Source organism: Carcharhinus amblyrhynchos, chromosome 11 (assembly GCF_965287045.1).
Source record: "Carcharhinus amblyrhynchos chromosome 11, sCarAmb.v2.hapA, whole genome shotgun sequence".
Classification (NCBI taxonomy): Eukaryota; Metazoa; Chordata; class Chondrichthyes; order Carcharhiniformes; family Carcharhinidae; genus Carcharhinus; species Carcharhinus amblyrhynchos.
Window position 1 is genome coordinate 94332474 of NC_137334.1, and position 10514 is coordinate 94342987.

The 10514-nt window shown below is 44.9% G+C and overlaps 1 protein-coding gene across 1 annotated transcript; it reads left to right on the forward strand.

The window, feature by feature from the left end:
* The first annotated feature begins 869 nt into the window (after positions 1–869).
* Positions 870–1937, forward strand: LOC145349787 (C-X-C chemokine receptor type 1-like). The gene has a single exon (XM_080198332.1). It carries the CDS (start codon positions 870–872, stop codon positions 1935–1937), a length of 1068 nt encoding a protein of 355 aa, XP_080054458.1.
* Positions 1938–10514: the final 8577 nt, after the last annotated feature.

Genomic DNA, 10514 nt, shown 5'->3' on the forward strand with positions numbered 1-10514 from the left:
AATGCATTAAACATGGAGACTTGATTGCTGCTGTTTGTGTAAATGGATGTCCACAGTGACCTATCATGTGTCAGCATCACTTAGAGAGGGGTAAAAATAACCAATTGATGGCATGAGAACACATCATATGGTCATCACAAAACCAACTGCTTCAGAAATAAAATAAAAAGTAAGATTTAGCCATTTAGCCCTTTGATCATAATTGATTGTCTACCCCTACCTGCTCCCTTCATTCCTTGCGACATCTAAAATCTATCAACACAAACTTGAATATACTCACTGATGCACCGTCTATAATTCCAAAGATTTAAAATCTTCTAAATGAAGAAATTTCTCCTCAACTCAGTCCTAAATGATTGGCCTTTAATCCTGATATAGTGCCGCTATATTCTAGATTTCCAAGGCATGGGAAATATCCTCTTAGTGGGCGAGATGCTCTTTTCTTGTCTGTGGCTGCATCACTGGAAGTGAGAATGGAAACTTTGGCACTCAGCCAAGTCTCCATTCATTGCAGTAGCACCAGAGAATCCCAGCTGCGGGCGAGGTTGGGGGTATTCAATGAATGTCTACCTGTCAAGCCCTTTCAAAATAGTTTAAGATACATGAAATCAACTCTCATTCTTCTAAATGTCACAGACTTCGGCCTAATATGACCCACCTAACAACTTGTTGCCAACTCACTTAACCTATCTGTATCTCTTTGCAGCTTTACGTCTTCCTCACTGCAATATTCCGACCAAGCTATATTATTAATACACTGTGAATGCTTCTATAGAATTCAGTGTATATCCCGAGGCTAAATGTTTTTGTATCATAATTTAGCTTTATTCTCTGTCTTTGATCAACATTCTGTTTGTTTTCAGAAAATTATGGAACTCGTTGATTTGGAAAAATGGCAAATAATGTTTTACAATTATTCTGGCCTTGAACAGTCACCAAATGTCCTTGATCCAGAGACATTTGCCTGTGCACCCATTGTAAATGAGTCAATCAACATGACAATTTCTTTTGTCTATAGCCTGGTTTGTGTTCTCGCTATGACAGGGAACATAGCAGTAATGGTTGTCATACTTTACAATCGACGCACGATATCATCCACAGATATCTACCTGCTTCATCTGGCAGTGGCCGATCTGCTTTTTTCCGTGACTTTGCCTTTTTGGGCAGTGGATGCCATATCTGACTGGGTGTTTGGTGATGCCATGTGTAAGATCATCAGCTTGTTACAGGAAGTTAACTTTTACAGTGGGATACTATTATTGGCTTGTATCAGTGTCGATCGCTATTTGTCCATTGTCTACTCTACACAGACTCTCAAACACAAGAGACCATTTCGAATCAAATGGTTCTGTGCTGCTGTTTGGGTGCTGGCTATTGTTCTGTCTCTGCCTATTCTGTACAAGGGTGAATATATTCCACTTGAGGATGCCAGCAAAACGATCTGTTATGAGATACTTGATGGGAAATCGGCTGAAACATGGAGAGTAACCACCAGGTTTTTGCAGCACTTCATTGGGTTCCTCATCCCGCTGGCTGTCATGATCTTCTGCTACAGTGCGACAATCTGGAAACTGTGTCAGACGAAGGGATTCCAGAAGCAGAAAGCCATGAAGGTGATCATAGCAGTGGTGCTGGCTTTTCTCATTTGTTGGCTCCCAAACAATATTTCTGTGTTCATCGACACACTGATGAGGAGCGGGTTCATTGATAATAGTTGTGGAAGGCGCAATCATATTGATAGGGCTCTAATTGGAACACAAATTTTGGGATTCCTGCATTGCTGCATCAACCCGATCTTATATGCATTCATCGGGGTGAAATTCAGGAACAAACTACTGCAACTCTTGGCTACAAAAGGAATCATTAAACAACGTGAAGAATCACGTTGTCAAAGATCCACATCCTCTACATCTGGTCTCACTTCAAGCACTGTTTAGAGTCCTTCATTTTTACAGACTGACTCATCCTGAAACCGTAAGATCCTACCCATAGTCAACGGATCTTCCCATTGTCCGTCCCATGCCCACTCCAACTTCCATGGCAGGTGAGGTGGTAAAATTCTGGCCCTTGTATTAGATACTATTCAATCAGAAAGATGGCAAACAGATAATTAGTCAGTAATTGGATGGAATGAGCTACTTAAAAACTAATTGATTAACAATTCTGTAGGTCTGAACATTGTTAACAAGCAGCGACAGAGTGATATAAGACTCTCTCCACACTTCCCGCTGCCGCAGAAAAGCAGCCAGCATAATTAAGGACCCTGGACATTCTCTTTTCCACCTGCTTCCGTCGGGAAAAAGGTATAAAAATCTGACGTCACGCACCAACATCAAGAACAGCTTCTTCCCTGCTGCTGTCAGACTTTGAATGGACTTACTTTGCATTAAGTTGATCTCTACACCCTAGCTATGACTGTAACACTACATTCTGCACTCTCTTGTTTCCTTCTCTATGAACAGCATGCTTTGTCTGTATAACGTGCAAGAAACAATACTTTTCACTGTATGTTAATACATGTGACAATAATAAATCAAATCAAATCATAGTTAAGAAATAAAGCTTTTGTTCTTTCAGTGTGATGTTTGTGTTCTAAGGCTCATTGCCCAAATTTGATGGCCACCATTGCATTTTGACACCATAATGTTCTGATCACTGTAGCTCTGGGCACAGACTTTGCCTTGCTGTCTCCAAACAAATCCCATGTTGCTCAGTCACTTCATTGCCACAAGAAACATTTGCTTAAGCTTCGATCCTGAATGTAAGCCATTGAATTCATGGAAACAGTTATGGAACTAGCGAACATTTCACCATTTACATCGTTTACAGAAGAACTGGCAACAAACGTTCCAACTCAGAGCCACTAAAGGTCATAGTGTGTGGGCTGAAAGATCTGTAAGCACATATCAGGTGAATAGCTCCTAAATAACCTTTCAACATACTCCATGTTCAGGGAGAATTATTAAACTGTGAGTTTGTAGCTCAGAGTTTATTAAAGACCATTCTGTTTTAATTCTAGAGATGATGTACAGCATTACTGTATTTTTAACTTGTTCACTTTTCATTCAGTCATTTATTCAGTGTTTCTCCTTAGTACCTGAGATAATGAGATATATTAATAAACTCTGCTTTTTGTAAAGCAGGTGACATTTTACTCTAGCCAATTTTGAAATTTGCTTTTGGGATGCAGACAACGCCGACAAAACCATGTTTCTTTCTATTTTCTAGTTGCTTTGTCTGCTGAAATAAAGTCACTTTTTTATTGAGTGTCTGAGGTTTAAAAGTGTACATGATACGTTCAGTCACCTATCTATGGAACGAGGGATTCATGTTATCCCTGAGTTTAATGCCATGGTACACAGCTATGAAAGAACATATTTTTAGATAAACTGTTCTCAAGGCTACATTTGAAAAAATACTCGGACTGTTTCAAAACGGCTCTAAGCACCCAGACAGAATCCACTGCCGGACAGCAATAAGGCATACCAGGGTGATCCTGGGTGATGGGTGAGGGCAAGGAAGTAAAAGGTTTGCAGCAGCAGCCCACACAGGAAACCCCCCTGCACAGTGTGAACCAGCACCGCACATCTGCGCTGCCTTGAGACCACATGTACTGTCAGGTCTGAGGTCACAGAAAGCATTGGTCCTGAACTTGATGCTCAGTGCTTCATGATGAGCCTGCTCATGGGGTGTCATCCAGCCCACTTCTCCATTGCCCAGCACATCCCGAATCCTGGTCACCCTGGCAGCTACAGTCTGACTCTCCGCCTGCCACCTGAGATGGTACTGTTGGAGGAGCAGCTTCCTGTTTGTTATATACCAACTGCTGTTCACCAAACCTTGCGATTACTACACTGGTGACAAGGTAAATCAGAACCCCTCCGTTTGCAGAGAACATTGAAAAAGAAGGAGCAGGCATGCCTCACTTTGGGAAGCTGCGAAGTCTGATGGAACCTCTCCATAAACTGGCAAATATTGGAGAATCAACACCAACATATCTACGAACTAACACCAACCACTCTACATCAGGCAGCGCAGTGATTAGCACTGCTGCCTCACAGCACCAGGGACCCGGGTTTGATTCCTGGTTTGGGTGACTGTCTATGTGGAGTCTGCACATTCTCCCCATGTCTGCGTGGGCTTCCTCTGGGTACTGTGATTTCCTCCTACAGTCCAAAGATGTGCAGGTTAGGTTGATTGGCCATACTAAATTGCCCCTTAGTGTCCTGGGTGCATAGGTTAGAGGGATTAGGGAGGTAACTATGTGGGTTTCCGCGGATAAGACCGGGGTGGAATTGTTGTCTGTGCTGACTTAATGGGCCGATTGGCCACCTTCTGCACTATTGCGTCCCTTTGATTCTGCATCTACTATTTCATTAGGGAAATGAGAAAAGGGGGCTCTGCAAGTGTAGGGGAAGGGCAAACATGAGTGGGGGGCAATGGGGATGATGGGCTGTGCAAGGGCAAAGGATGAATGAGGAGACACAATGGCAGGTTGAGGGACAAGGCGGGGGGTCATGGTAAGAACAATGGAAGGCAGAGGGAAGGCTGAGGGCTGGGAAGCTGGCCATGGATAAAGGTGCCTGAAACGCAATTAAACAAAGGGATTAAATAGATAGCACTTTGTGTACAGGAAGGGGATGCATGCAGACTCTGGAATATGGAGTGGGAGCTCGTTAATATGACAGAATAGGGAATGTTTGCTTTAGGACTTAGAAGGTTGGGCTGGTGAGGTTGGCGAGGTGGGGTGGGGGGGAGGTAGGATGGTGAGGTTGGAGGGGTTGGGGGGGGGTGGTGGTGTTCACTATTGTCCTTAGTCCTCTTGAGAAAGAGGAAGTTTGTCATAGTTACCATTTGAGTTCAGGGACTTGCAGACAGGAGTCAGAGAGTGCAGACAATACCACTGCAAAATGAAAAGGGATCATAGATGCCAGGCAGTCCTGGGGCTGTGCGGACCTCACAGTCTAAAGTCAGGATAAGGAGACAGTGCAGTGGGCATGCAGCAAGCGCAATCATTGGAAACATGGTGTACCTCAGCTGCAGGGAGGAGCAAGGGCTGCTTGCTTCACTGGAACACTGCACAGCTTGGTCTGTGCGTCACAGTCAATGATCCTGGACTTGGTAGACTCTACATTTGGCTGCAGAAGATATGGTGATGGTCACTAGGGGCATCTTCAGCCTGCAGATAGGGAAGATCTAATACAGGGGAGGGTATGTGAAGCTCTTTTGGGAGTGGGTTCATTCTCTGTAAGTAACGGTGCATGAAGCATCCAGATGAGTTGGGTAGAGGTCCACATGGGGCATGGTGCTTCACAGATGGTGGGTTCAGAGGGGAAAGTCAGAATGTCCACTGCCACCTCGATGGGATCCAGTGTTACTGGTGGAGGCTGCAGAGTAACAGGAAGCAGCTCAATCTGCACATCATAAAGTTCCAGATAAACTGGGGGCACATGGGCAGTCAGGGAGGGAGGGTCAAACTCGGTCCTGAAATGCAGGTCTAGGAGCACGATCTTGAGGTCCCAGAACAATGACAGTGTACAAAAATGAAACTAAGTCACTCCTCAGTGGCCTCCAGATGTCATATCTGTGGATGGATTTGTTGCTCACCTCTATGTGTGTGCTAGCATCTCAGACATAAGACTGCACCAAGCACAATGTAAGCATGGCTCCCAAAGATCTGCAGCCCTAATCTCCCATTGGCTATCAATTAGAGCTTCCCTTTCTCATGGATTCACAGAGGCTTACAGCATGGAAACAGGCCTTTCTGCCAAACTTGTCCGTATCGCCCTTATTTTTGTTAAAACCCCTAAACTAATCCCAATTGCCTGCATTTGGCCCATATCCCTCTATACCCATCATACCCATGTAACTATCTAAATGTTTTTTAAAAGACAAAATTGTACCCCCCTCTACTACTACCTCTGGCAGCTTGTTCCAGACACTCACCACCCCTGGATTGCCCCTCTGGACCATTGAAGTGGTGGAGGCTACCTTGTTGAATATATTTAAGTCACAGGTAGATAGATTTCTGATTGATAAGGGAATTAAGGGTCATGGGGAGAAAGTGGGAAAGTGGAACTGATACACTACAGATCAGCCATGATCTTATTGAATGGCGGGGCAGGCTCAAAGGGTTAGATGGCCTGCTCCTATTTCTTATGTTCTTATGTCACCAATCTTGGTGTCATCTACGAGCTTACTAACCATGCCCCCAATGTTCTCACCCAAATCATTCATATAAATCACAAATAACTGTGGACCCAGCACTGATCCCTGAGGCACACCACTGGTCACAGGCCTTCAGTTTGAAAAACAACCCTCTACAACCAGCCTCTCTGCTAGGGGACCCGCAATTTCCCCACTAGCCTCCCACAACGTCCTGGCATATATCTCATCAGGTCCTGCAGATTTATCTACCTTGATGCGTTTTAAGACTTCCAGCACCTCCTTCTCTGTAATATGTACACTCCTCAGGATATCAATATTTAATTCCCCAAGTTCCCAGACATCCATGCTTTTTTCAATACTGATGAGAAATATTCATTTAGGATCTCACCCATTTCTTGTGGATCTGCACATAAATGACCTTGTTACTCCTTTGCCTTTTATGTATTTGTAGAAGATCTTTGAATTCTCCTTTGCCTTATCTGCCAAAATAATTTTGTGTCCCCTATTCGCCCTCCTGATTTCTCTCTTAACTCTACTCCTGCACCCCCTATACTCTTCAAGGGATTCACTTGATCCCAGCTACCAATGCACGTCATGTGCCTCTTTCTTCTTCTTGAGCAGGGCCTCAATATCCCAAGTCATCCAGGGTTCCCTACTTCTGTCAGCCTTGCCCTTCACTCTAAGAGGAATGTATTTACCCTGAACCCCGGTTAACACACTTTTGAAAGCCTGCCACTTACCAGACACCCCTTTGCCTTCCCGCAGACTCTCCCAGCTAACTTTTGGAAGTTCCTGCCTGATACCATCAAAATTGGCCTTGCCCCAATTTAGAATTTTAATTTTTGGGCCAGACCTATCATTCTCCATAGCTATCTTAAAGCTAATAGAATTATGGTCACTGGTCCCAAAGTTCATCACTGGTCTGGAGGTCCATCATCGTTGATGAGGACCTCAACTCCATTAGTCACTTTGAAGCTGGTTGCGATATGTCCGAAGATGACTGATCAGGCCAATTCGTGCACGGAATGTTCTGGCATATATTGGACAGACTTGTGTAGTCACTGTAGTTGTTGCGCCGGTGGCTCTGGACTGGCGCAAGTCACGCTTAAGTTGTGCTTCAGCAATACACCTTGCTTCGTGAGCTTGACAGCTTTTGTGGATGAGGCAGTGCCAGGTAGGGTGGTTTTTGTGCCAGTGTTTCCCAGGTGGTCGTGTCAATGTCAAGCAACCTCAGGGAAGCTTTGAGTGTGTCTTTGTAATGTTTCTTCTGCCTTCCATGTGAGCGTCTTCAAAAAGCAGTCTACCAAAAGCAGAACTTGCCTTTGTTATTCTGTAGTTAACTTCTATATCAATAGTCACTGCTTGGGAGAAGGTGCTGCCAAGATAAGTGAACTGGTTCACTGCCTATAGTTTCTGCCCTTTGATTGTGATTATGGGTTCTGTGTACGGTGCATGAGGACCAGGCTGGTGCATGACTTCGGTCTTTTTACTGTTGATGGTGAGTCCAAAGTTGTCACAAGCCGTGGAAAATTTGTCCATACTGATTTGCATCTCTGGCTCTGAGCCTGTATACAGGGCGCAGTCATCGGCAAAGAGGAAATCTCTCAGAATAGTCTCCTTCACTTTGGTAATAGCTTGAAGTCTCCTCAGGTTGAAGAGCTTCCCATCCACTCTGTACTTGAGGCTGATTCCAGCAACACTGTCCTGGAAGGCATCATTCAGCATGGCAGTAAACATCATGCTGAACAGTGTGGGTGCGAGCACGCAGCCGTGTTTGACACCATTGGTGACTGGGAATGCCTCAGAGGATTCTCCGCCATCCAGTACTCTGGCCATCATGGAACTGGAGTACCATCTGAATGAATTTGGGAGGCCAGCTGAACTTTGATATGATCCTCCACAGGCCTTGCCGGCTTATAGTATCGAAGGCTTTCGTGAGGTCAACAAAGGTTGTGCAGAGCTCGTGATTCTGCTCCTGACACTTCTCCTGAAATTGGTGTGCAGCAAAAATCATGTCAGTACGCAGACAGGAATGACTTGAAACAGTTCTATGAAGCCCTCAACACTCTCTATGGACCTCAATCTCTTGGGAATTCCCCCCTCCTGAGTACAGATGGTACAACTCTCATTACAGAGAAGGCTCAGATCCTGCAGAGATGGGCTGAACACTTTGAAGCCGTCCTCAACCGACCGTCATCTATTAACGATGAGGCAATAGACAGGATTCCACAGGTCAATATCAACAGCACCATGGATGACCCACCGGTAGTAGCCAAAGTCACGAAAGCTGTCAGCCAGCTATCCAATGGCAAAGCCCCAGGGGCAGATGCTATACCCGCACAAATCTACAAAGCTGCTGATCCTGCACTTATCGAGAAGCTCACCGAGTTGTTCCAGTCCTTTTGGAAGCAAGGATCCATTCCTCAGGAACTTAAAGATGCTTCTATCGTACACCTCTACAAGAGGAAGGGCAATCGGCAAGTATGCGACAACCACCGAGGAATCTCGCTGCTCTCCATCACAGGAAAAACCCTCGCAAGAGTCCTGCTAAATTGTCTGGTCACTCATCTGGAGCTGGGCCTGCTTCCAGAGTCACAGTGTGGCTTCCGCAAAGGTCATGGGTCCCAAAGCGATCCCTCACTAACACTTCTGTCACCTGCCCTTCCTTATTTCCCAAGAGGAGGTCAGGTTTTGCCCCCTGTCTAATCGGGCCATCCACATAAATTCCTCCTGAATACACTCAACAAATTTCTCTCCATCCAACCCTCGAATACTATGGCTGTCCCAGTCAACGTTGGGAAAATTAAAATCTCTGACAATTACCACCCTATTTTTCTTTGAGCTCTCATTTATCTCCTTACATATTTGCTCCTCAGTTTCCCTCTGACTATTTGGGGGCCTGTAGTACAATCCTATCAAAGTGATTTCCCCCTTTTTATTTCTTAGTTCTACCCATATAGAGTCAGTGGGCGAACACTCAGATATATCCCCTCTCAGTACTGCCGTGATGTTCTCCCTAATCAAAGGTGCAACTCCCCCTCCTTTCTTACCTTCTGTTCTATCTTTCCTATAGAATCTGTACCCTGGAACATTGAGCTGCCAGGCCTGTCCCTCCTTTAGTCATGTTCTGCACCCTTTAACTATTGTTGCCTTCGATGTTTAATTTCAGAACAAAGGCACAAGGACCAGTGGATCCAGGACTCAATGCTGCATTTCTCCAAGTCCCTACCCAAAAGAGGAGGTGAAGGAAGGAGAGGCTTTACCATGTGCAGTTCCAGCAGGAGGCACTAACTGGGCGACATTGTCAACCAAATCCCGAGTGTGAACAGGAGGGTGAGAAGGAGAGACCCAGACAACAGAGGCACATTTCCAGACTGAGAGTATATTGTCAAAGAGTCTCCTACTTACAAATGAATGAGAAGCAGTGTTGGACATGTTTGTGATTGTACAGGGATCTGGTTCATCACATATGCCACATTCTTCATGAAAACCTGATACTATATGGAGTCTTTCCTCTGCCAGTGTTTCGAAAGCACACAATTTCTTTGCCTCTGGGCCTTTCCAGGGATCAACAGGGGACCTCTGTGGCATATTCCAGTGCACAACACACCACTGTATAAAGGATCACTTTATCATGGAATCACTACAGCACAGAAGGAGGCTATTTGGCTCATCGAGTCTGCACCGACAATGATCCCATCCAGGCCCTATCCCCGTACCCCCATATATTTACTATGCTATTCCCCCTAACACTAATGGACAATTTAGCGTGGCCAATCCACCTAACACACACATGTTTGGATTGTGGAAGAAATCCATGCAGACATAGGGAGAACATGCAGATTCCACATAATCACCCAAGGTCAGAATTGAACCCAGGTCCCTGGTGCTGTGAGGCAACAGTTGCTAAACACTGTGTCACTGTGCCATTGAACAGCCAAACCACAAAAAAAATTGTTTTCCTGCACACTGAGTTATTTCACACTGAGATGACACAAAAACTCATTCCTTCTCATCTTTCTTACACATTCCCTTACACACACACACACACACACGCACACACACACACACACACCCATTCACCCACACACACTCAGGCACAGGGACAGGCATACAAAACCCTAATTTATGGAAGTGTTTTCTTTTTCTTATATACATATATGCACATATGTACTATAATTACAATGTTCTCTTATTAAAAATGTTCTTAGGTCTCACCTTTTTGTCATTGTTAATGAGATTAGTGTCACTGCTTCTTTGGTTCAATTTGGGAAGGGTGCTATTGGAATACTGGATTCTCATCGTGGACACACACACACACACACACACACACATACACACACACA

Excerpts from the sequence above, each read along its gene's own strand:
- LOC145349787 (XM_080198332.1), top strand. The coding sequence starts at position 870 with ATGGAACTCGTTGATTTGGAAAAATGGCAAATAATGTTTTACAATTAT.